The sequence below is a fragment of the Vipera ursinii genome (genome assembly GCF_947247035.1).
Source record: "Vipera ursinii genome assembly, chromosome: 2".
NCBI lineage: Eukaryota > Metazoa > Chordata > Lepidosauria > Squamata > Viperidae > Vipera > Vipera ursinii.
Genome location: NC_139513.1, coordinates 180,536,757 through 180,563,334, shown reverse-complemented (window position 1 = coordinate 180,563,334; position 26,578 = coordinate 180,536,757). Strand labels below are relative to the sequence as shown.

Sequence of the window (26,578 nt, the reverse complement as noted above, 5' to 3'; positions counted from 1 at the left end):
AGCAGCCATGAGGTCTCCTTCTGGACGGGGCTGTTGGTGCTACTACCGTGAGGCAAGGCACGTGTCAGGGTGTGGGAAGCCTGGCTGCAGTGGTCCTGAGGTAAGAAGGTGTAGAGCCCATGGGGAAACTCCACACTCCCACCCCAGCTTGATTTTTACACATAAATCTCACCACATTTCATGCAACCAGATAGTGTGACGGGGCCTTAACTAGGGCTTATTTAGGGGGGTAGGGCTTATATTAGACATACAAGCTAGTTTATTTTCAGGATAGGTCTTATTTTTGGGGAAATACGGTATTTTGTCAGTTTGATATACTCCCCATTTCTATAGTTTTATGAGAAATGTCACAAACTTTAAAGATGCCTGTTTTCAGATTTCTAAGCAGTAATACCAACAGGTTTACATGCTAAATTTTGGGGTAAACAACTTAATATAATTGCCCTTGTTGGTATCAACCTATATCCTTTTAAGCCACAATACATATTGCACATAATATAGAATCCAGGAAGCTACCACAGCAGAAACCCAAAATGCACAATTGAGGAATCCCTTAATACCACATTGCCTCATTTATTACTAATCTTTTAAAGAAATTAGATTTAAGATGATGTCACAGTTAATAAAAACTTCAACTCCACAACAGGTCAAAAAGAAGAAAATCAAATGCACATGAGTATTATTGGCATAATGGTTATGGCAAGTGAAGAGTATTTTAATAAAATAAAAATATATCAGGCTAACATTTCTTTAAAATTAAAAATTATTGGTGTTATTCTTTTACTGTTTAAAAAATAGTTTGTGAGCAGAATAACATTCTAGACAGACACATGAAGATTTTATGTTTATTTGTCTACATTCAGCATAATCCAGGAGCTGTCTGAAAGACCCAGACATACAAACCCACTCTTTCCCACAAATTTAAAAATAAATCACTTATAAAACTGAAAAACACTAAGCATTAAAATACAGAAAGCTTGTTTAAACTCACTTCACAAAAGCAGAAGACATCCCTTATCTATTTAAAGCAATCCTGTGTGTTAATACATGTATTTAATTTAAACAAAAAAGGGATGTTGAACTCAAATTCTATTTAGACAAAAAAACTGAAATGGCAAACTAACAAACCATTAAATACACCATTAAATGTCCAAAATACAGCTAATTATGGAATCACAATGTACTCAACCATTAGTGACTGATATCACAAAGAGCACTGCAACATGGAAAACAGGGTTTACATGTTTACTGTGATGCAATAAAACTTAATATTCAAAGGTTATGCAAATTTAAGAGATAACAAAGATACAGACCCATCAAGAACAAACTTGTTTATCTATACTGATAGTTCATGCTGTGGTCATTTCTACCATATCCAGTTTGCGGAGGTTGATAGGAATTGGGAGGCCCACTGTAATTCTGATTTGAAGCTGGAGAATTGTAATTTGACTGAGAATATCCACCTAGGAAAATTAGAAGTTGCTTTAATGTACCACTGTAATTGCTACTTCGGTTATACATTTTCAATTATTATGCATAAAAATATTTAGAACACCAAACTAAACATACATATACACTACAACATGTAAGCTGGACTTCAGACCACTTAAGAATATTTTACTTTGTCAATTCAGTAACTAAGTGCTCTGGCATATATGCACATTTGGAAAACAGGACCCCTTAGCTCCAAGCTTTGTAGGATTATCAAAACATCCCATTCCTTTTCCTTCCTTCTTTTCTAATGCCGAGAGCTAAAAAATAATACTTTCCCCCTTTAGTTTACTACATTCATCTTAGAGTTAGGGATGCAAAGACTATTGATACTATTCACAGATAACAGTTAGCCATTCAGCCAATGCAACATCTGTGGGAAAAATTTGTCTCACTAACACGAGTGTTTAAGTTTGCATGTCTAACTCTATACTGACCTTGCTTACCTTGATAAGATGACCCTCCTGCCCCAGCTCCTCCCCCATAGCCACTGGTATTGTAGGAGGCACCTCCTGAACCATAGCTGTTTGTACCACCACCTCCACGTCCACCACCATAATCTGCAATCAAGGAATGCATATTAAGTCACCTATACAAATTACTGTGAACATATCCAGGATTAATGATCGGCTGTCTCCACTTTCTATATATAAGATGCTCACTTTTCTCTATGCAGTCCTAAAACATAGTAGCTGCAGCAAAGAAACTTTTGTAAGCAAATGCAGTAGTCATAAAACAAACATAGCAGGCATTAAATGAACCTATTGTTTTCAATGGACAGTTTTTCTGCAGAAACTGGAAGTGAACACCTGTTTCCAGCAAAAATAATAATCATAAATTGCAGTCATGTGACTGAGATGCTGCAGCCATAAAATGTGATCATGTGACTACATGGGAGGACCTTCAAATCTGGGTCATAAGTACCTGGGGGGGGGACCCTGTCATAACTCAAGAACTACCTCCATTCTATTCAGGTTTACTTGACAATGGCCATCTTTTTCCTTTCTCCAAATGGTGCTTATCTAGATTTTGTTAATGTTTTATTCCAGCAATTTTGAGATTCAAGGGTGAAGCAGGCTGAGGAAGGTTACCACATTGGCACATTTCAGTTTAATTTGTCAGGTTGATTAAACCAAACTTTCAAAATATTCTTCTAAATCACTTCATCTAGTTTTCAGCTCAATATCTGCTATTTCACAAGTTTAAACTGCTCTTTATCTTATCATTGCAATAGTAGACAACTTCTAACAATTACGGGTAGTCCTCGACTTACACAAGTTTGTTTAGTGACCGATCAACGTTACAACAGCATTTTAAAGTGACTTATGACCATTTTTCACATATAGCTGTTGCAGCAACCCCATGGTCATGTGATCCAAATTCAAACATTGACAACTGGCTCATATTTATGACAGTAAGTTCCCAGGGTCATATGATCACCTTTTGCAACCTTCTGCCAAGCAAAGTCAATGGGGAAAACAGGTTTACTTAACCATGTTACTAACTTAACAAGTGCAGTGGTTTACTTAACTAATGTGGCAAGAAAGGTCATAAAATGAGGCAAAATTCACTTAACAAATGTCTCACAAAGCAACAGAAAAATTGGACTCAATTGTGGTCGTAAGTTGAGGACTATCTGTATACATAATCACTCATAAATAGCAGAGCTTAAGCCACCAATTACTTTTTGAACTATTCCCATCTTTTCTCTGTCTTTACATTATGGCTTTAAGCATATTTACTCGGCATAAACTAGAAGTAAGCTTATGTGATGTCTATTTGAATTGTTCTCAACTTCCAACCCATCACCCACAAGAAACTCACTGAATTTACTTTCATAGTTGTACTCTGATCCTCCAGCACTGCCACCAGGAGTGTTATAGGAATTTGAGTAAGAAGCATAGTTGCCTTGGTTATAGCCCTTCTGCTTGCCTTGTGGAGGACCATAATTGCCATACTGGTTTTGGTTATATGATTGTTGCTGTTGGCCTTGATGGGACTGATACCCTGAGCCATAAGAAGGCTTCTGCTGTCCACCATGTGGTTGTTTTTTCCCAGCATGCTTAGGAGGAGCAGGAGAACTGTAGTCACCACCTTGATAATAGGAACCATAGCCAGAGGAACCACCTCCTCCTCCTGTATTGCCCGAATGGCCACCATTACTGTAAAACTGGCCTAAAGACAAAAGAGCAGGGTCAACCACTATAAAGGCAATACTCATGTTCAATATATCATATTCATGAAGATGAGTGTGTGAAATTGTTCTGAAGTGATCCCTTCTCAATTAAGAAACATTAAGTAGGCTGTCTGCAGAATAAAAAAACAAAAATACCTACCTGCCAAATTAAATGTCCTAATTCTTGTTAACAATTGTAAGGACTGAATATAGTATATAGTTCTTGCATGAAGTGTATCATTATACTTTATATTAATTAATCCCACCATGTTGAGCTGTGTGTAATTCAAAATAATCTAATATAGTATTTTGCACAATGTGGAGTCCCTTGTAAATAGCAATTTCCTAAGTTAGAATTAAAAATTATTCCAATAGTTATATATTGCAGTTGGTGACAGAATGTAAAATAGAGATGGTAACAGCTGGAAACAAAATCAGAGTACTTACAATAATGTGCACAGCATATACTCTGCACAATTGTTCCCTGCATGGCACAGGCAGAAACATATACATTCTTGGTGTGGGGAGAGAGCAGAGTAAAGGCAAAGGACACAAGGAGAAATGTACAAAATAATGGGAAGGAATGAAAAGAAAGAATGGTAGGTTGGCTTAGAGCACAAGGACTGAGTGTTCCAGCCTTTCTGATAAGATCCCTCTCGATTTTGCCCTGGTCAAAACTCGAAAAAATAAAAATGTACACTTCTGAGCCACTACATGCTCATTTTGTCCATGGGAGAAAAAAATCATTTAATGCATATTGCTATTCATTTTAAAATGGTTGGCTCTCCACTTTGAATTCAATTTGAAGTTTATGTCTCAAGTCATGTACAACCAGAGATTTTTTTTTCTTAAAGGAACACAAGACACTACATCAGCTCTGACACATAATTAGCATACAAGTTACCAGTTATGCTTTATAAAATATAAAGCTACATGCTTAAAAAGTGTAGTTATAAATGAACTCACAGTTGTGGTTCAGTAAGAGGTCATGTACAAAGAAACGTAAACCTGTTACTTGGAGTAATTTTACTTCTTAATCCAAATTATTCCTAAAACACATTCAGAACTGCTTCTTTCAGAATAACAGTATTTAAAAATGAATGTTAGTTTTTTTAATTGATATCAAATGTCATTTTTATATTTAGAGCCTTTATCCAAATTCATATCTCCACTGTACTAGCACTTATTTCATTAATTACTAAATTAGTAGGTTTAACATTGTTCCTAAGGCAGCAATCAGACTAATCACATTTAATATGGCTACTAAAGCAAAGAGAACCAAACAATCCATTTATTAGAAATCTTAATAACTAGTTTATTCCCTGTGTCTTTCAATGTTCAGTAGTTTTCATGTCTTGTGATACTACCTTCATCTTCTGGGAACATGTACTGGAGAACAAGAAAAAAGAGCCACATCCTGTAAGAACTGCAACAAACCCACTGCAGTTAACCAAACCATTGAAATGTTAAAGATAATACAACCCAACAAGTGTAACTCAGACTACAGGTACTGCATTTTATATTAATACAAGAAACCAATGGATGTAGAGATTAAAATCAGCACATATTATTTTCACGTTAAGAATATGCATGCTCAAAATTTAGGTTGTTGTCATTTCAGAATTATTAAAAGGAATTTTGCCTTATTACAAGCATTTACCCACTTTTTGGGACTAAAATTTGTACAAAATCTCTTGAAAATTTAAGACAAAAAGGTAGCATATTTTTGCAAGTTCTGTAAAAATAAAATGCTTTCCATAAAAAGCAAACAAAGGCCTTTTGCTTGTGAGCAGAACAAAGTTGGCTCTTATTGTGCATAATGCACAAAGACATTCCTTGAACCTTTGCTCCCCAATAGTGTACATCCACATGATCAAAGGCAAGTCACAATTAAAACTGCCACTGTTTGTAGGCTAAGTTTCAGAAAGCTGCGGTGAAAAGCCACTGTTGAGAAACCCAGTGAAGCACAGGGACACAGCACGAACACATTGGTTTTGGAGTTCGAGAAAATTGGAGTAAAAAGTTGTTTTATGTGCAATACTTTTAGATGATCTAGGAAGACCCAAAATCATGATAGCCGTAGCAGTCTGTGAAAAAGTCACCTACAAAAGGGGGAGACAGAGCAGAGGAAAAAAAATTAGAATTTTTGAAGATGGCAAAATGTGCCACATTTTTAAAAATTATTTTTTATTTCTCTGCTCCCGTCATCCCCCCTCCCCATCAAAGGCCTTTCAAAACAAAATTGTGTATTTTAGGGAGAACTGTTTTACAAGAATGGTGTATTGCTTCACTTGGCTTAAAGCAGAGAAATTTAAAATCAACTTTAAAGAAATATTTGCTCATTTCACTATGCAAAATAGTACTGAGTTTGTTATCCCAGAGCGTTGTCTACTTTTTCCCATTAAACACTTACTATAGCCTGCTGTTGCAGAGTTGCCACCATAGCCATAACTTCCATATCCAGCCCCTAGGAGAAATTCCAAAAACATTATACAATTGGAAGTATGAGAAATGAATGACATAGAATTAAGTTTTTATGCTTGCATAATATCTAAGTATTTTGACACACAGAGTGGTTTGTAGAGAACCCAGTATATTCACTATTTCCCAAACCCAGCAACATTTCACCCACCCCAAATGGAGTAGCCAAATTCCAAACGTTATGAATAGAATAAGCTCAAACATAAGATATAACATTTCAAAGGTTAAGTTACATAAGGCAACATAGTTTCTAAATGTCACAGTGGTAAATAAAAGTAATGCAACTCACCAGCATTCATATAACCTCCGTGACTGGCACCACCAAATCCACCTCTGCCACGGCCACGGCCCCTGATACTTCCTCCTCTGCCCCGGCCCCGCATGCTTGGAGGAGGTGGTACTTCAGCATGCATAGGACCTCCCATACCATAGCCTGGATTATGCTGTTGAAATTAGAAAAATGTAAGAAAAGGATTAATTCCTGGCTCTGGCCACTTACAGCATGTGAAAACTGCATATTCAAATGTGCTTTAAAATATTGATCAAACTTTAACGCTCAGTTTTTAAAGAAATGCATGGGTTATTTCCGATATAATTATAAACTGTAGTGCATATGCCTACCTTTACAGGAAATTTGGGTCCACCTCGTGCTGGCATAGGGGCTCTTTTTTTCTTCTGCTCCATTGGAAGGGGAGCATCTGGAAAAAGCTTTTCTAATGCAGCCAGTGCAGCATAAGCTTTTGCCACCTTTTTATTTGAACCAGCTCCTTGGAACTTCTGGCCATCAACCTCAACCTTCAAAATGAGAAATGATTTCAGGAACAGAGCTGCAACTTTAATAAACTATAACAGCAATCATGAACACAGTTTTGTGGACCAAATCATCTCACCTCCATCACAAACCGTTTGTCATGACTGCCACCAGTTTCTGAAATCAGCTCATATTTTAAGCCACGCCGTTTCTCATTGAGTTCCATAACTGGATTTTTTCCATGCTTGGTCAATATTGGTCCTTGCTGTTTCACATTCTAAGTAAAAAACATCACAATGAAAATATGTCTGATTAAACATTAAAAAGCACTAATATTTCCTCCAATATTTCAAAATTATAACTTACACATTAAAGAAAGGTAAATGTACACTAGCCAATTACTTGTATTATTCTGGCCCTAAATTAAAAAAAGAACCTAAATAAGCCAGCACAGGCCTATTAGCTTATTTAGCCAGTTTGTTAGAAATGTCTTCAATGCATGGCAACATTCTCTGGACAGAAGCTAATATAGGCACAGGTCACTAAGATTTGCATGTAGTTGGAGAATATCATAAGAGACACAGTAGTAACATATAGTTTAAGAATTATTTCCTTAAACAGACCATAGAACACTACACAGAAAGGTGTTTTCTAGAAAATATGATTCAATGGGGAACACCCTCAAAAAATGTTAGCTATAGGGGAGCTATGTGGAGTGAAGCAAAGCACAGAAAAAGATGATTTTAAAGTTTCTAAAGTGAAGTAGAAACATAACACTTAGACATGAAGCACCTAAAAGCATGGTAAGCCATGTTCACCTCTGTTTGCTCTGAAGGAGAAGCTGCACTAGGAGTACAAATAATTTCTACTACAGGAGGAACAACAACTGCAACTGGTTTCTGATCAGTTTCCTCTGCTGATTCATCACCTCTCTCTCTACCTTCCACACCTGTAGGCAGTCCCATGTCTTGCAGAACCTAAAAACAAGAAATGAGCTATAATTTTCCAATACTTATTGTATAGCTTATCAACTTTAAACAATCTTATTACCTATCTTGAAAGGAACAGCCCACACTCAAATAGAAGTAATCCATCTTTTATCTGTTGGCTGTTCAGCATTTGACTTTAAGAGGCAAATCCAGATGTTGAAGGGAGCAAATAAAAAAGTTTGATTTAATTTACATTTAAATTTTACTGAAAGTAAATTAAACCAGGGGCCCATTCGGAACTAGGTTGTGGAAATGACTGGCGAGCGCACATGTACAGCTCCACTTGCATGAGCATAAGTGCACACTTGTGAAAGTTTTATTTGTATGAGAAGCAGACGCATGTGCTTGCCGCTCATGCAAATAGAGCTGCAGGTGCTCGCTCAGAACCATCCACTCCCTCCCCCCCCCAGCTGTTGGTCCATAGAGCCAGAAAGGTTTGCAACCACTGAATTATTTTTGCTCCTTGACTTACAACAATTAAGCCCATAATTTCTGTTGCTGAGACAGTTGTTAAGTTAATTTTATCCCATTTTACAACTGTTATTGTTAAGTGAATCTGGCTTTCCCATTGACCTTGCTTGTCAAGTCGCAAAAGGTGATTACATGACCCCTGATACTGCAACCATCATAAATACGAGTCAATTGCCAAGCACCTGAATTTGGATCACATGACCAAGGGGATGTTGCCATGGTACTGTGAAAAATAGTCATAAACCACTGTTTTCAGTGACATTGTACCTTCAAACAGTCACTAAATGAACTGTTGTAAATCAAGGACTACCTATAATCACTTTCAATAAAATTAATTCAATCTAATAGCAAATGTTGTAGGGATTCTAAATAGGCTCCTTTTACAAAACTGCCCCCCACCAATAGGCAAGGTCCAAGTTGGAAACAGTTTGTTAATTCAGCTAATGCCAAATCATAATAAACACAAACATATGCTGGCTACACCGAGACACATACAAAACACTTTTTTAATTTATGAAATTTGAGAGACAGAATGGTCTAGTGCAAGGGTAGGCAACGTCGGCTCTTTTATGACTCATAGACTTCAACTCTCAGAATTCCTGAGTCAGCATAGCTGACTCAGGAATTCTGAGAGTTGAAGTCCATGAGTCATAAAAGAGCCGACGTTGCCTACCCTTAGTCTAGTGCAGGGGTAGGCAATCTTGGCTCTTTTATGACTCGTGGACTTCAACTCCCAGAGTTCCTGAGCCAGCATGGTTCAGCTTGGAATCCTCTCCCTTTTCCCTCAGCATGACTGGTTCAGGAATTCTGGGAATTGAAGTCCACGAGTCATAAAAGAGCCAAGGTTGCCTACCCCTGGTCTAGTGGCTAAGGTACTAGGCTAGAATTAGGAGACTACTGGTCCTCCCTTAAATATAAAAGCTGGCTGGGTGATATGGTCCAGTCCAGGGGTCAGCAACCTGAAACAGTGAAAGAGCCACTCGGAACCGGTTCCCTCACAAAAGGAAAAACTGGGAGCCACAAAAAATATGTGCGCATACGCGTACATGCACGCACGCGCAGAACAGGGTTTGACTGAAGAGTGGAGCCAAGGCGAGATATGCACCTACCCTGCATATTTGAATTGATTGAACTTTTTTAGTCCCACTTATTTTTTTTGGACTGCACATGGCAGAGGACCGGGAGCCGCAGGAGACAGCTGAAAGAGCCGCATGCGGCTCCAGAGCCGCAGGTTGCAGACCTAGGGTCCAGTCCAAAGAAAACGGGAACAGGAGAAATATAAACTACATGTGCATCCTTGAATTGCCAAAAATAAAGCTGGGCTAAGAATCAAATAAGAAGGAGACAACAATTCATTTTCTGAGAATAAATTAAGCTATGTTTAAAAGCAAAGGCACTTATTACAATTACTCTTTACCTTTACTGCTACATGCAACTTGGCTGTTTTTTTGGAAGGTCCTGAAGCTTCATAAGTGATGCCATCAACTTCCACAGACATAGTAAATATAGGAGCATGAACTGGACCTGTCTGAGATACTAGCTTATATTGAAGTCCAGGTTTTAGCTGATTCAGCTTCATAAGAGCATTCATAGCTTGTGGAGGATCTGACTTTTCCTCTGAAGAAAAGAAATTATTTTTAGATAAAAACATCTTCATATGAGAACCTATACGTTAACACCGCCAACTGCTAAATGCAGGTTTTATTGCTATCAAGCAAAAGCATAAAGCCCGTCATTTCTGAGAACTTTCTACTATTTATCTAGTTACATATAACACTGCAACCAAAATAACTATCTTAGTGAACACCTAAAAACTAAGCAAACCTACCTCTTGTCAACTCAATACCTTTTTTCTGAATCTTCTTTTTCTTTTTGCTTGGAGATTTCTCTTCTCCATCTTCTTCCATGGGACGTTTTAAAGGAGTAATGGCATATGTTGTGCTAGGGGGGATCTGGACTGATAGGATAAAGAATTCAAAATTTCAATAAAATGGCCAAAAAATCTCTGAGAAATAAAGTTCACAAGTTTCAAAACTTACCAGTGTAGTCAACTGGATTTTCATTTTTTGGTTTCTTGGGCATCTTTGATGGCAATGGATCCATTCCCAAGACTTTGTGAAGCTGTCCAAAAGCAGCAAGCCTTAGAGCATGCTAGAAAAATATAATGGATGTTATTGAAAAGTCACTCTGCTCCCAACATCTATTAAAACAACACCCAGTCCCAGTATTTCACATAACATGTTCTAAAAAAAAAATCATAGTTAAGTACTCTAGAAAAGTGTTAAAAACCTGATACCTTATTTCTGGCAATCAATAAAAGCCTCCTATATTAGTGAAATGGGACCCTTTTCCAATAAAAGCCAGCCTCATGGAGATTACTAGCTACCATTAAGAACTCATTGCGGTTTTGTAACATCTGTAATCAAAACTATACCTGAGCACTCTGTGTGATATCTTCCCTTTGTTGTCTGTCTAGATGCCCAATAGCATCAGTGGCTTCTTTTTCACAAGGATCATAAATACCAGAACCATCTGAAGGCAGGAAACAAGGAAGATATGCAGAGAATTATCCTAGGATCTCTTATGTAAACTTGAATATTCCCTTAATATCACCTAACACTCAATAACATAAGTAGCCCAACTGAAGTTGACTTAATGGATAATCTGATCTACTCTAAATTGCAGACCATTAATCCCAACAATGTGGCAAACTTGCTAAAGTATAAAAATGCTCCAAAATGGAATTGGAATAATGGGTCCAAGGAACATCTACTCAATATATTATATCCTAAATATAGACTCTTAAATGAAATAGATCAAATCTAATTTTTACTACTTAAGAAAAGAAATATCCATTGAAATTCTCAACAGCCAAGGACCATCTAACCTGGCATAACTATTCCAGATGCAAGGCATTCAAGAACTCTTCTCAGTGCCTCACCAGCTCCCATGGGCCGATTGGCTGTTCCAATTGATTTCTCACAAAGCAACTCTAGAGGCTGAAAAGAAATTTCCGAAACAATAAAAATAGAACAATTGTCAAAATCTATAATACAAGTACAGATCTTTCTGACCATAGCTTTCTGTTATCCACGATAGGCAGTTACAAAATATACAGGCAGTCCTCGTTCAGCAGTTGCCTTGGTTAGCTATGTTTGCAATTACAACAGTTATGGAAACTTTGCAATCTGTCCTTGATTTATTTATTTATTTCATATTAAGGTCTGTAAAGCAAAGGAAAGCTGAAGTTTATAAGCACAAGTGTGATATTACTTAGCAATTACTCTGCATGTTGTCAGTACTAATTGTGGTTACTTAAACAAGGACTACTTCTAATTTAAAATTGTCTGGCCTTAAGGCTGTAATAAACAGATTGATCTAATTTAAAGTTAGAAAATGAATCTTACTCAGATTTTTTCTCCCTCTACTATAAAATGCTATTTTCTTCTCTGCTAATTTTGAAAGTCTGGGATAAGAACAGGTGCCATTTAGAAAATAATAATAATATTGAATTAATATATTCATTTTTATTTCATATTAAATGAAAAAAGTTTCAGATTTTCCACAACCAGGCTTAAATTAGAAAGGATTAGAAAGGAAGAAAGTTAAGATTTGTTATTCAGGGGTTCTTCTGGACTGACAACTCTTGCTTCATCAACCCATGGAAACTGTAACTAGAGGGGCCTATGCCTAACTTCAGCTGATATAATAACTGTGGCTGTATCTTTGGCAAGGGGACTTGGCTATAGTAACTCATGCCATCATCTCCATCTGCCTTGACTATTATGCTTTAAGGGATGCCCTTAATGTCTAGTTGGAAACAGCAACTGTTCAAAAATATGGTGGTCTACATGTTTGTTAGCCAGTTTAATGTGGTGGGTAAAGCATCAGAGTAGAAACTGGGGGACTGTGACTTCTAGTCCCACCTTAGGAACAAAGCCAGCTGAGTGGCCTTGGTCCAGTTACTTTTTTCAACTCTAGGAAGGAGGCAATGGCAAACCACTTCTAAAAAACCTTGCCAAGAAAACTGCAGGGACTTAAAAATATGTTTCCTAGTGCTCACCTCAGAGGACATTTAACAGCAATTTTACAGGCCCTGCACTTGTACTGATTATATTCAAGATGCAATTTAAGGCGCTGGTACTGATCCATGGCATGTCATGTGAATATGGCTTATCATGCCTACAGAACTGTCTGATCCAAACATTATCAGTAAGAGTTAAGAATAGCTAGGGAAAAACTTCCTATAATCACACATTTCCAAAAGGCTTGAGAGGCAGAGGCTAAATGGTGCTGCTTTTCTATGGCAATATTTTGTTTTTATTTTTATACTTAGAAGTACAGAAAAATATCAGATTGCAGACAGAAATAGAATAATTCTATCGGGATCTTCTCTTAAATTAGCATTGCTATTTAAGCACTTTAAGATGTTTGCTGATTATAGATTAGGAAAGAAACGAGATGTTGTCAAATATGCAAAATGTATTTCAATAATATTTCTACTTCCAAATAAGTTCTTTGGCATAATATTCAGATAGGAAAGTATGAATGCAATATCTAACATTGTTTAAATTCTATTGATAAGTATCCAAAATAATTTAGTCTTCCCATGATGGCAAAGTTACTTTTATAAAAGCCTAAATTTTACCAGAATAAAAGTTGAGACATTTGTCAAGTAGAATCTGAGAACTGCAAACTGTTGCAAAATTTACTATTAACTTTTGGACTGCTTTGCCTATCACAGCTGGGTATGTGAGTTTTATTCAATCTCTTTATAACTTAAAAAGAAAATAGCAAAAACAATTTGACAGTCAGCATTGAGGTGAACCATGAGCGCATGGTCTTCAAATCAGACCCATTTCGTTGCAAACAAGATTAGGATTTAATTTAATTTATTATTTGTGAATATATTTGGCACAACAGACCAGCTTGCCTGTAGGTAAGCAATGCGTATGTAAATGGAAGAGAGAAAATGTCTAACAGGATTCACCCTCATTATGTACAGCATCAGATAGAAGCATAGTAATATTACAGGATTCAACACTTTTATTAAGAAATCAAAAACATTCTACTAGTTTATTATTGACTGTTCACTTCTAAAAGCATAGGACCTCAGGTTTAGAACTCAGTCACTTACTAGAACCTTAATGGACTAGTTCAATAATATTTGAGACTGCTTAAGTTAAGCAATGTATTTCTGAATACTGAAGATAAAATCTAGAAACAAATTCCCAACTTCCATCATCTACAGAATTTTGCACTGCACAAGAATTTCTTGACAGAGACCACATTCAGTCAATGTCCCACTAAAGTTCTCTGAAAAAACAGGGACATTTTAAGATTCTCTAACTTTACAGGTGCTCTTTTATTATCTAAAAAATAGAACAGCCTGCCATTATGTACAGAACATTTTTATCATTACACATTTGTAAACAGTAATGGAAATTTAATTTATCAGATTACCCATCCTCTAAGTGGAGCCCAGGTAGGAACACGGGTACAGAGATCTCTCAGCACTCTGATGACTATGACACATGATTTCAAGCCATTTGCCCTGGCCTAAAACAAATTAATAAGCAGGAAGGGGTCAGTAATGAACGTGAAAATCAATCTGAGACAAAATATACATTTTTGTAGTGCTACTTTGTCAAGGGTAAACGATGTATACATTTCCATAGCTTTTTATTTCTACAAGTTTTTGTTACTATGTATGAAAACTTACTCTTAGCACAAAGCAGCAACTAGGAACTATGCCATTTCTCTGAAAAACTAAATTCATCAAGTGCTTCTTTAGCAACTGTATATTTAACAGATGCTAAGTTCTGCACATCGACAACTCACATTAAAACATTTTAACAAAGTTAGGCAATTACAACTTACAAGTTTTCTACTTAAAGACAAATATAAGAACAAAATGCAAACCTGAAACCACTTGGCGTGTCGGAGTGACGCCAAGGCAGCAAGGCATTTCTGCCTGTCCAGAACGTCCGGTGAGTCGTTGACTGATAGCGTTTCTATTCGTGGGTGGAATAAGAAGACAAGGTACAGTTTGACCAAGGGGGTTCTGTCGGGTGGAGAGGGGATGAGGCAGTTTTCTAAAAGGCAGCTGAGGCTCCCAGAACTCTGATCTAAAGCCCTGTATCTGAAACTATAGCCTCAATACATATTTTTTTTCATCCTTATGAAGTGACAACTAAGTAAGGAGAACAATGTGAGGCATTAACTCATTTTTATACAGGGAAATAAACCTTACAAAAAAGGATAGCTTTTAGACTACTGTAACCAGGCTATAGAACTAGAATAACCAACAAAATAGAAGGTTAAAATTAGATTCCCATTCTAAATCTAGTAGTAGTACATAACTAAGCGCTTTTCTACAAGGAACCCCTTCCGCCCACAAGGCTTGACTGCCCTGGCCCCAGCCCATGACAGAGTGCGTCCTGTTGGTCAAAGGTCCAGCGTCCCTAAAATCGATAAACTAGAAGGCTTGGTAGATGTGTCAGATATCAAACCATAAAACAATCAGGGAACAAATAACAGGTCTGTGCTGCAGCAAAAATAAAGAAAGGGAAAAAGCCTGGGTTTTAGATAAAGCAAATTCAATTATTTAAGAGATTTCAATGTTTTAGCTTATTGTATGCACGGTTCTTTTGGCTATTCAAAAGTTCAGTTAAAATTCACATCAAAATGTCAGTATGAATTCCACCTCATATGATCCAGCAATTAAATTGTGTGAAAGTCATGCATGGGAATAGAATAGCAAGCAAATTATATACTAGAAATATTGTAGTATCAAATACTAAATGTGAACTGCTTTCTGGAACTCAACTGCAATTGTATGGTTATAATTATAAATACATGTGAATTAGCCCCCATCTAAATAAAACAAAAAATACAGTAACTTTATCCAAAACTCTGCATTGTATTGTAAAATTCAACTGAATATGCCAAAATTAAGGAGAAAAACATAGAAAGATAATCATTTTTGCTGCAACACAAACTGCTTTATGTAATACACTGAATTTCATGAACATGCAAATTTTTTAAAAACTAAAATGTCAATACGTTAAGAGATTTTAGTTTGCACATGTATCATCTATAATCAATATTCACATTTGATAAAGAAACAGTATTATGCACAAGTGAAGTAACACACTTGTAAAAAAGCTTAGGCCAGACCAAATGGCCTAAATGTTTAAAAAAGCATTTCATTTGGAAATATCACTCAAATTCTAGAAGCCTGTGTCAGATGATCCATAATCAAGAAACTGTATAACATTGTGACACAAAATTGACTTGCATGAAATTGCTCTGCCTAATCAAGAAACTGTACATCACAATAATTAGCAAAGTCAGTCTGGAAACTCATTCTGGGGCTGCTAGCAATTTTCAGTCTTCCATACCTCCAGCTAACATTTTTTCCATTTCTTCTCTGACAACAGGAGATGTCAAGTGAATAGTAAGTGTCAGTGGAGGTTCTTTGGTATTCTTAATTGTAATTGCAGCATCACTGACAGATTGAATAATTTCATATTTGTCTTCAGTAATAGCCTGAAACACAAGAAAATACTTTATATTCTTAGCTTTTTGTCTCTTCCAAACAGTCCTTTCAGAATAATTAATTCAATCAATAGTGATTTAAAATCAATTGTACCTCAGGGATGTTCACCTTCTATAGCAGCAGCCAAATCTTTAAAGTAGTATACTCTTTGTGACTTTACTACCTTAGTAAAAAAAGGTTCTTCCTCCCTGGGGGTGGGGTTCGGGGGGGGGGGGGAAGCCTGTTGGTTTTGAGGACAGGCCAACACTGAAAAGCTGACTAAAAGCTTTTCTCCTGAGTTTTAAGTATCTTCCAGATATGGAATGAATACTGAAGAGGAGGTACTTGGAAAAACTGTTATTACTGCTGATTTACATTATATTTATATTCACAGTAGTAATTCAACCATTATTGAGAACTGTGAAAGAATATTTCCAAAGCAATCTAAAACTATTGTGAAGTATTGTTCTAAAATAATGTTAACAGGGTTATTTATACAGACACTGAAGTCCCCAATTGGTCTGAGTAACTTGAATGATCTGATTTAAGCATTCAAATATTTAAGAAGCACAAATACATATATGCACATTTTGCATACATGTTATAAATAAATGCATTTATTTAGTATATGATGGAATCAAATCTGTAGGAGAGAGAACACAAGCGGACAATTTCTTAAACAGTATATTTAAAAAGCAGGTGGTAAATAAACACCTAGAAAGTTTTAATTATGAATATATTACAAACACTATTAGGAGTATTCTAAATAGCTGTATGAATATCATAACACTTTAAAGAGGTTCTAGATAATGAACAGCAAGCTTGCTGGAATACCAAACTACAGTTAGTCCAGTAACATAGAACCAACAGTTCATTATATACATATTATAAATAGTATGTATTATAAACATTATATAAATATTAGGATAGTACACATAAGCCTATTTTTATACTCACAGCAAGCTGTGTGCTGAGATTGTCGGCTACTTTTTCCAAAAGACCAATAGTGGGTTTCTCTTTACATAACAGAACCAGCTCAAGATCCAAGTCTCCCTTCAGCAAGAGGCCTTTTGCTACAAGACCAACACGCATCACTCCACGAAGTGTCCTAGTCAAATGCTCTGTAGTCTTCTGCTCACTATAAGGAGATATATTTGTCAAAATAAATCAACTCTTCCTTTATATATTATTCAGCCAAATTTGCAAAAAACAGGAAAATACTAAATTGATGAAGCTGCAATATTAGTGTATATTGGTTCTTGCAAACCCATTCGTTTAGAATCAGACCATCACTCATATTTTTATCAACCAAATATTTTTCCTGTTAATTATCCTGCACATGGATTATAGCAAAACTGTTTTGTCTAGAGCTGCTGAACCTTTCTATACTGAAAAACACACAACTGAAGCTTTATGCAATGCTAATACTGTTCTGTTCAATAATGTTCAAGTAGAATAATCATGTAATATTTTCAGCACCAATATTTATTAAATTATACCAATAAACCATCTATTTTACTAGGCCAACAATTTCAAATTGCAAAATATTTCCCCAAATGTCTGGAAGCTATGATCAGGCACCCTTGATGTAGCTTTACCCCTAGCACAAGTTGTATGTATTCAGTGCTGTTTGAATAAAGAAATGTCCATTAAAAAATATAGTATTACATGCTGCAATAGATTCATGATTTCAAATGGAGTGTTAGTAACCACAAGACTTCCTTCTCCAAAGTTAAACATCTAAACATGATACAGTATTTACATACCCTATTGAATTTGTTTAGCTCTTTTTCTCTGAAGAAACCAAAAGCAATTTCCCTTTGATCACTAAGTATGTTAGCAGAGTTTCTCAGCAACACCATCTTTAGATATAAAGGGGAATTTTAACGTCAGCCTCAGAGATACATAATTTTCTTAATATTGCAACCCATCATGAATCAGAATCATAGGGCTGGAAGCGACTTTGGGGGTCTTTCTAGTCCAACTTCCTGCTCATGGTAAGAACCTTATATAATTCCAGACAAATGGTTGTCTAGCAGTCTATTCCCCAAAACTTCCAGTGATTGAGCACCCACAATGCAGGAAGCAAGATTATTTAATTGCTCTGTCAGAAAATATCCCCTTACATCTAGGCTGGATCTCTCTTTGACAAGCTTCATTACTTCTTGTCCTGCCCTTTGGTGTCCCAGGATGTCAATTCCCTGTTCGTGACAGCCCCTCAAATACTGGAGGACAGTTATCATGCCCCCCATTCCTCCTCTTCAATAGGCTAGACATACCTAGTTCCCTCAACTGTTCATCATACCGTATTTTCCGGCGTATAAGACGACCCCCTACATTTCCTGTTAAATTATAGGGTTTGGGCTATACTCGCCGTATAAGACTACCCCTCTTCCAACGCACACCAAATAAAAATTAAAAAAACATCAGATTTGATTTTAATATGGTAATTTTAATTCAAATGCTTATGACATGCAGGTACTTAGTAGGAAAACTGTCACTTGTAAACATAAGGCTGTCATCAAACATGTAAACATAAAACAGTGCAAGTGGATTAAACTTAATAATAATAATAATAATAATAATAATAATAATAATAATGATGATGATGTTGCAAGGGACCTTGGCGGTCATCTAGTCCAACCCCCTGCTAAGGCAGGAAACCCTATACCATTTCAGACAAATGGCTGTCCAGTCTCTTCTTAAAAACTTCCAGTGTTGGAGCATTCACCACTTCTGGAGGCAGGTTGTTCCACTGGTTAATTGTTCTAACTGTCAGGAAGTTTCTCCTTAGTTCTAGGTTGCTTCTCTCCTTGACTAGTTTCCATCCATTGCTTCTTGTCCTGCTTTCAGGTGCTTTGGAGAATAGCTTGGCTCCCTCTTCTTTGTGGCAGCCCCTGAGATATTGGATCACTGCTATCATGTCACCCCTCACCCTTCTCTTCGTTAAACTACACATACCCAATTCCAGCAACCGTTTCCTATTTTCCTAATTCACTTTTTCACTTTTCCTACTTCACTCTAAAGCTTTCCCTGCGCAGAGCCTTAAGTAACACCAGCTGCCTGCAATTAGTGCAGGTTCGCATCCCACCAGGCTCAAGGTTGACTCAGCCTTCCATCCTTCTGAGGTAGGTAAAATGAGGACCCAGATTGTTGGGAGCAATAAGCTGACTTTGTAATAATGCTGCTTGTGGGGGTGTGAAAGCTCTAATAAGCAGGCATATACATAGAATGAAGGCTATTGCTAAGCACATTGATTTGTGCTTTAAATTGTAAGCCGCCCTGAGTCTTCGGAGAAGGGCGGGATATAAATGGGATTAAAAAAAAAAAAAGACCAAATGGGAGATCCGCTCCAGGTTTTCCAGCCAGCCCTGTCCCTAAAGTTTCAGCACCCGGAGTATAAGACGACCCCTGACTTTTGAGAAGATTTTCATGGGTTAAAAAGTCATCTTATACGCCGGAAAATACGGTAGTGTGTTAGTATCACTTCACGTGATCTTGAAACTATCCCTCTTTTCATGCAACCTAGGACCGTATTATCTTTTTTGACAGTTGCAGCACACTGTTGGTTCATACTTAAGTGGTAGTCCACTAGGACATCTAGATCCCTCTCTGTAAGTACTGATGAGCCAGGTACTACCTATTCTATAACTATGCATTTGGTTTTTCCTGCCTAAGTATAGGACCTTACTTTTCTCATCACTGAACTGGATCGTGTTGGCTAGAAACCACAATAGAATGTGATACAAACATTTAAATAAACTGAGCACCCACATTCTGCTTTGCCAGAACTTGCACCAGCAGGCCTTTGGTCATATTAGAGGTTCCAACATTAGATCTCTCTGGAATAAGACAGGATTTCCTGCCCAACTAGTAAAACTTAGTTTGTGTGTATAAATACATTTATTTTAATTTTTACAGAAAGTTGGTGCTCTGTCCAGTTTCAACATTTACTAAAAGCTATAGCAATTGCATTGACATATTAGCACAGGGATGGTTAATTTTTTTTTTGTCACCAAGAGCCATACTACTTTCCCATGTTGTTTTGTACAGCTGAGAGGCAATCCCATTGTTGTGTGATGTCAGGGATCAGGGTGGGAAACCTTATTTATCTGTCTGAATAGGGGCAAACATTTCTGTATTGGTGGGGTATAACCTTGGATTTCAGTATTTTATTTTTCAGTCCCCTAAAGACTGCAGCTGCCAGTGGATGGGACAGTTCCTGAAATGCATGGCTTGTTTTTTTCTTGAAATGTTAAGGAGCAAACTAGTCCATTAAACAAAATGTAATGGAGAATTAATACATTCCCTTAATCCAAAACCATAAAAAGCTGCATAAAAAGTTATGCTATTAAATACAGGTTATCTCAAATAGGGGGAGGGTGGTGCATGTGCAATCTACTGAATGCCCCTCCCAATCTGATTTGTTATGCTGAAATTCAGAAATTACACATGTCTCACTCAAGTAATCAGTGTGATTTCTGGGTATCATCAAAGCAAAAGGGATAGCGGTCAGTCCTAGAAACAGATTAGCAGATATATTCCACTTGCAAAAGTTCAAAATTCTCTTTGCCCATATTTGTTTTAAAAGGCATGTTGGCTGAGATTAAAGGGATATGCTTTTGTGATACTGCATGCACTAAAATCAGGGGTGTCAAACTCGCAAAGTCACATGACATGTCACGACATATCGCAACTTTTTTTTCCATTGCTGGCAATGGGGTGGGTGCAGTTTCAGCATGACGCATCCAGCCGGCAGTTTGACACCCCTGTACTAAATGATTCGCTTCCACTGCAAAATGCATGCCAAGCATTTTGTCACATCTGGAGATCAAGTAAAAAGCTGAGAGAAAAGATGATTTACCTAAAGCCACATTATCACTAGTCTTCCGTTAACAGTATTTATTTAATTTTATTTTATTGCATTTATATACTGCCCTTTCCCTGAGGACTCAGGGCGGTTTACAGGGAGTTAAAAATCAACCATACAAAAGTTAAAAAACCAATTAAAAAAAGATTAAACCAACCCTGTACAATTAAAAAACCCCAATTAAAATAAATTTCTCCTCAGCCTGGGCCCGAGAACTCGAAGAGCCAGGTCTTCAGGCCCCGGCGGAATGATCGGAGGTCGGGGGCAGTCCTCAGCTCCACTGGCAGCTGGTTCCAGAGGGCAGGCGCCCCCACTGAGAAGGCCCTATCCCTGGGTGTCACAAGCCGGCAATCTCTTACCGGTGGGACCCTGAGCAGACCCTCCCTGTGGGAGCGCACTGGGTGAAGGGCATTTGATGCCGGCAGCAGGTGTTCCCTCAAATACCCCGGACCCAGGCCATGTAGGGCTTTATAGGTGATAACCAGCACCTTGAATTTCACCCGGAGGGCAACCGGAAGCCAATGCAGCTCGCGGAGTAGAGGTGTTACATGGGAGTATCGGGAGACCCCCATTACAACTCGCGCGGCCGCATTCTGCACCAGTTGAAGCCTCCGAGTGGTCTTCAAGGGCAGCCCCATGTAGAGAGCGTTACAGTAGTCCAAACGGGAGGTCACGAGCGCATGAGTAACTGTGCGTAGGGCGTCTCGGTCCAGATAGGCGAACCTGTGCAAAAGCCCCCCTGGTCACGGCTCCTATGTGATCTTCAAAATTGAGTCGTGAATCCAGGAGGACGCCCAAGTTGTGAGCCCTATCAACGGGGGGTAACACCTCACCCCCCATCGTTAGAGGTGGAATAGTCTGGTTAGCCCGAGATGCCGATATGCACAGCCACTCAGTCTTGGCGGGATTGAGACGAAGCCTGTTTCTCCCCATCCAGACCTGAACCGCCTCCAGGCACCGGGATATCACGGCGAGGGCATCACTGGGTTGGTTCGGGGTGGAAAGAAAATGTTGGGTATCATCAGCGTACTGGTGATACCCCACCCCGAAGCCACGAATGATCTCGCCCAGCGGCTTCATATATATGTTGAAGAGGAGAGGCGAGATAACCGACCCCTGAGGGACTCCACAAATGAGAGGCCTCGGGGCGGATCTCTGCCCTCCCGTCAACACCGACTGCGAGCGGCCCTGGAGGTAGGAGGAGAACCACCGTAAAACGGTGCCTCCCACTCCCAACCCCCTGAGACGCCGCAGTAGGATACCATGGTTGATGGTATCGAAAGCCGCTGAGAGATCTAATAGGACCAGGACAGAGGAGCAACCCCTGACCCTTGCCCTCCAGAGATCATTCACCAGCGCGACCAATGCCGTCTCCGTGCTGTGTCCGGGCCTGAAACCCGATTGGTACGGGTCGAGATAATCAGTTTCCTCCAGGAACAGAGGGAGCTGATGCGCCACCATACTCTCAACAACCTTAGCCAAAAAGCGAAGGTTGGAGACTGGACGATAGTTGTTTAAAACAGCCGGGTCCAAAGCAGGCTTCTTGAGAAGGGGTCTCACCACCGCCTCCTTCAAGGCGGCAGGGAAGACACCCTCCTTCAAAGAAGCAGTTATTACTGCATGGAACCAGCCTCGTGTTCCCTCCCGAGCCGCATAAGCTAGCCAGGAGGGGCACGGATCCAACAAACAGGTGGTGGTGCTCAGTCTCCCCATGATCCTGTCCACATCATCAGGGGAAACAGGGTCGAACTCAGTCCAGATAACGTGCTCAAGACCGCCTGATTCCTCCACATCAGACTCTGCCCAGAGTCCAGGCCGGTCCGGATCCGAGCGATTTTGTCCGCCAGATGATGACTAAACTCCTCGGCTCATCCCTGCAAGGGATCCTCTCTCACCTCCTGGTTAAGGAGGGAGCGAGTAACCCTAAACAAGGCGGCCGGGCGATTATCTGCGGACGCGATAAGGGCGGCAAAGTAGTTAGACTTCGCCGTCCTTATCGCCGCAAGATAAGACCTTATAAAGGTTCTTAACTGCAATCGGTCGGATTCGGATCGGCTGGATCTCCAACCGCTCTCTAGACCTCGTCTCCAACGCTTCATCTCCCGGAGTTCCACAGAGAACCATGGGGCCCAACGGGATGTGCGACGGGTCAGAGGTCGCATGGGTACAACGCAGTTAAGTGCCCTGGCGGCAGCCGTTTCCCAGGCCTCCACCAGAGCATCGACTGGGCTGTGGGTAAAGGTGATAGGTATAGGCCCAAGCGCCCTCTGGAACCGATCCGGGTCCATTAGGCGCCTGGGGCGGAACCAGATTTTGGGACCAGAATTTCTGTTGCTACGTAATGCAGTTGTGCGTCACATCATATGACTGCATCACTTACCGACAGCTATTTTTGCAATTCCCATTGATATACAGCCTATTTGGTCTAGTGTTAAGGCACCAGGCTAGAAACCAGAAGACTGTGTATTCTAATCTAATGCTCATCTTAGTCATGAAAGCCAGCTGGATGATTTGAGTAAGCCACCTATCTCACAGGATTGTTGTTGTGGGGACATAGGACGACGATGATTAAGTACCGTATATACTTGAGTATAAGCCGAAAAAACCACTTCGGCTTATACTCGTGAACAAAAAAAAAACTTACCGAGGACTTGCGCGCCGTCAAGCTACTTTGCCTGACGCTGCTGGGGTCGCCCGGGCGCCTCTGCTCGCCCTCAGCAGCACCTGGCCCGGAATCACATGCTAAACAAGCCCGGCAGAGGAGCCGGAGCGGCGAGCAGAGGCGCCCAGCCCAGATCCTGCAAGGCCCGGCCGAGATGCGCCCCCAGCAGCGGAGCTGCTCCGGCTCCTCTGCCGGGCTTGTTTTGCATGTGAGCTACTTTGCCTGACGCTGAGAAGACCCGCTTGGGCACTCGGGTTGGTGTCAGTCTCCGCAGGCCCTTCTCGTTTCCAGGAACGTCAAGCGCGCTTGGCTCCCCACCCCCACGGCAGGGCAGGGCAGAGACTTGCTCGCCCTTCGGACGGCCCTGAAGAGAAATGAAGGGCTTGCAAACTCCCCGCGAGAAGCTGGGCGAAGCGCGCGGCTGGGCGAGTGTGTGCCTGCGCGCGTATTTACGAAAGAAACGCTCCGAGAGTTCTTCTTTCTCCGCCCCCTTGGGGGGAACTCTAGTGACTGCTGTAGCCGCGCTTCTCTTCTCGGCTCCGAAAATAGGGATTTCTACTCTCTCTCCCCTCCCCACCCCGCATTCTCCTGCCTCTTCGATTGCGACAATAAAAGGGCGAAGGGTGCGCTGGTTTCTTCCTCCTTCCTCCCCTCCCCTCCCCTCCCCGATTGTCAGGTGTGGCTTCGACTTTACTTTTTGCCTACGGTGCTAGGGAGTTGCCAGTGGTGGGATCGTTTTCGGAGTTGCGTGCTTGGCCCAGAGGTGCAAACAAAATTATCTGGTTACTGTGAGTCCTAAGATGATGATTGCCACATCCTAAAAGTGGTACAATGGGTGAAAAGGTTGAAAAGCCCTGTTTTAAAGGACACTAAGTTTGCAAACCCCTTTCCAATAACTTTTTAGAAATTGCTTACTAACCATTTTACAGCTATTAAAGCCCTTCAGGACAATAAGGCTATAGAAATTGAATAAAGAAATAAGTTCAAAAGTCTTCACACAATTCTGAATTTAAAAAAAAATTACAAGCTTAAGAATTTTTTAAAAATGAAATACAGCTAAAAGCTAAATAAAATTTTGATCCAAGAAATTTATAAACAAAGGGTCCAGATGAATTTGGAATATTGACTTTTACACGAGGATTTTGGAATTAACTATAAAAGTTAAGCTTCTCTTAGGAAACAGATACATTATCTGGTTACTGTGAGTCCTAAGATGATTGGAGATAATTTTAGAAACTGGACTTTAGTGGATACTAAAGATTTTAAAGCAGAAAAAAAGAATACAAGTGTGGTCAGTTACTATTTGACATGTAATATTTGAAAAATTAAGGGAGATATTTTAAAAATAGAGCCAGAGGTTAGTAATACAATATTATCACTATCAGTAATTATGTCTATTTCTATGTACAGACTATGTCCAGATGTTAATGAAAGAATGACTATCTGACACGGTAAATACCAAAAGTGGAACTACAAATGACAGGCCAAAAGAACCATTTACCGTAGAAAAGGATGCTTTACTAGATACACTAAAGAAACTTGTAGTTTTAAAAATTAAAAAGAATACAAACAATAAACCAGTAAGGAAATGTTTGTTAGATTTTAGACCTGGAAAATATTATTAGATATGATGAAAATGTTTAATCAAAAATCATATTTTTAAAAAATAAACGCAGGTGAGCTGCCAAACACCCAAATTTTGATCATGTGACAAGGACTTGCAATGACTACAACTTCAAGGACAAGATATAACTACAATTCATTCAGTGCCATAACTTTGAATAGTCAAACAAATGGTCATTAAGAAAGGACTACCTGCAGTTACAACATGATAGAATGATGTCTGGATTTCTCTAGGTCATCAATTAAAATAATTCATTCTCCCTATTCTATTTATTAGAAGCTAAGGAGTTCGCCAATTTTTTTTAAAAAAGCTTATAAATTATAACACACTAGCTATCAAAATGGAAGCTTTATGTATTAGGCTGAGAGACAGTCTTTAATGGAGAATACTTTTATTTACTAATCAAAATAATTTTGATTATTATTTTCAGAAAAGTCTGAACAGAATCATTGTGTTTATGTGAATGCATCTGAGATTGTTGTGATTGGATCCAAAAATGATTACATACGGGTTGAAGGAAGGTTGAAATTTCGAAACAATTCTTCATATGGCTCTATCTCATCAGGGAGGTTGCCTACCCCCAAAAACCGCCTTATAGGGAGAATGAGTTTTCTGATATAAATTAATTGAGGATAATAACTTCTGAAAATAATAATCAAAATTATTTTGATTAGTAAATAAAAGTATTCTCCATTAAAGACTGTCTCTCAGCCTAATACATAAAGCTTCCATTTTGATAGCTAAAGGTAAAGGTTCCCCCGCACGTGCGTGCTAGTCGTTGCCGACTCTAGGGGCCGGTGCTCATCTCCCGAGTGCCATGTAGCAGAGTGAGCGCCTGTTACTCGTCCCAGCTTCTGCCAACCTAGCAGTTCGAAAGCACGTAAAAATGCAAGTAGAAAAATAGGGACCACTACAGTGGGAAGGTAACAGCGTTCCGTGTGCCTTTGGCATTTAGTCATGCCGGCCACATGACCACGGAGACGTCCTCGGACAAGCGCTGGCTCTTCGGCTTTGAAACGGAGATGAGCACCGGCCCCTAGAGTCGGCAACGACTAGCACGCACGTGCGGGGGAACCTTTACCTTTAGCTATCAAAATGGAAGCTTTATGTATTAGGCTGAGAGACAGTCTTTAATGGAGAATACTTTTATTTACTAATCAAAATAATTTTGATTATTATTTTCAGAAGTTATTATCCTCAATTAATTTATATCAGAAAACTCATTCTCCCTATAAGGCGGTTTTTGGGGGTAGGCAACCTCCCTGATGAGATAGAGCCATATGAAGAATTGTTTCGAAATTTCAACCTTCCTTCAACCCGTATGTAATCATTTTTGGATCCAATCACAATAATCTCAGATGCATTCACATAAACACAATGATTCTGCTCATACTTTTTTCCCAATTCACCAATTTCCATCCATTTGACTCCTATTTTTATATTTCTATAATTTCCTATTAATATTCCACCACCATTCCCATTTTTTTTACGAAGATATCCTTTATTCTCCCATGCAGAATAAG

General features: G+C 39.1%; 1 protein-coding gene across 17 annotated transcripts in view; it reads right to left on the bottom strand.

The window, feature by feature from the left end:
• Nucleotides 1-831: 831 nt before the first annotated feature.
• The window catches only part of ILF3 (interleukin enhancer binding factor 3), a 28,985-nt gene continuing 3,238 nt past the window's right edge, over nucleotides 832-26,578 (bottom strand). For 2 of the 17 annotated variants that reach the window (XM_083357152.1, XM_083357162.1), the window contains 17 exons: nucleotides 16,857-17,037; nucleotides 15,763-15,910; nucleotides 14,282-14,373; nucleotides 13,823-13,918; nucleotides 11,247-11,358; nucleotides 10,794-10,891; nucleotides 10,399-10,510; nucleotides 10,188-10,316; nucleotides 9,777-9,976; nucleotides 7,718-7,876; nucleotides 7,039-7,176; nucleotides 6,770-6,943; nucleotides 6,439-6,591; nucleotides 6,081-6,147; nucleotides 3,316-3,666; nucleotides 1,929-2,051; nucleotides 832-1,463 (listed from right to left, as the gene is read on the bottom strand). In XM_083357152.1, coding sequence (XP_083213278.1) covers nucleotides 1,333-1,463; nucleotides 1,929-2,051; nucleotides 3,316-3,666; nucleotides 6,081-6,147; nucleotides 6,439-6,591; nucleotides 6,770-6,943; nucleotides 7,039-7,176; nucleotides 7,718-7,876; nucleotides 9,777-9,976; nucleotides 10,188-10,316; nucleotides 10,399-10,510; nucleotides 10,794-10,891; nucleotides 11,247-11,358; nucleotides 13,823-13,918; nucleotides 14,282-14,373; nucleotides 15,763-15,910; nucleotides 16,857-17,037 — 2,464 coding nt within the window. In that variant the 3' untranslated portion in view covers nucleotides 832-1,332. Of the gene's footprint in view, nucleotides 1,464-1,928; nucleotides 2,052-3,315; nucleotides 3,667-5,169; nucleotides 5,770-6,080; nucleotides 6,148-6,437; nucleotides 6,592-6,769; nucleotides 6,944-7,038; nucleotides 7,177-7,717; nucleotides 7,877-9,776; nucleotides 9,977-10,187; nucleotides 10,317-10,398; nucleotides 10,511-10,793; nucleotides 10,892-11,246; nucleotides 11,359-13,822; nucleotides 13,919-14,281; nucleotides 14,374-15,762; nucleotides 15,911-16,856; nucleotides 17,038-26,578 lie in introns of those variants that run through there. The other 15 variants (XM_083357164.1, XM_083357163.1, XM_083357153.1 and 12 more) reach the window with 15 other exon arrangements.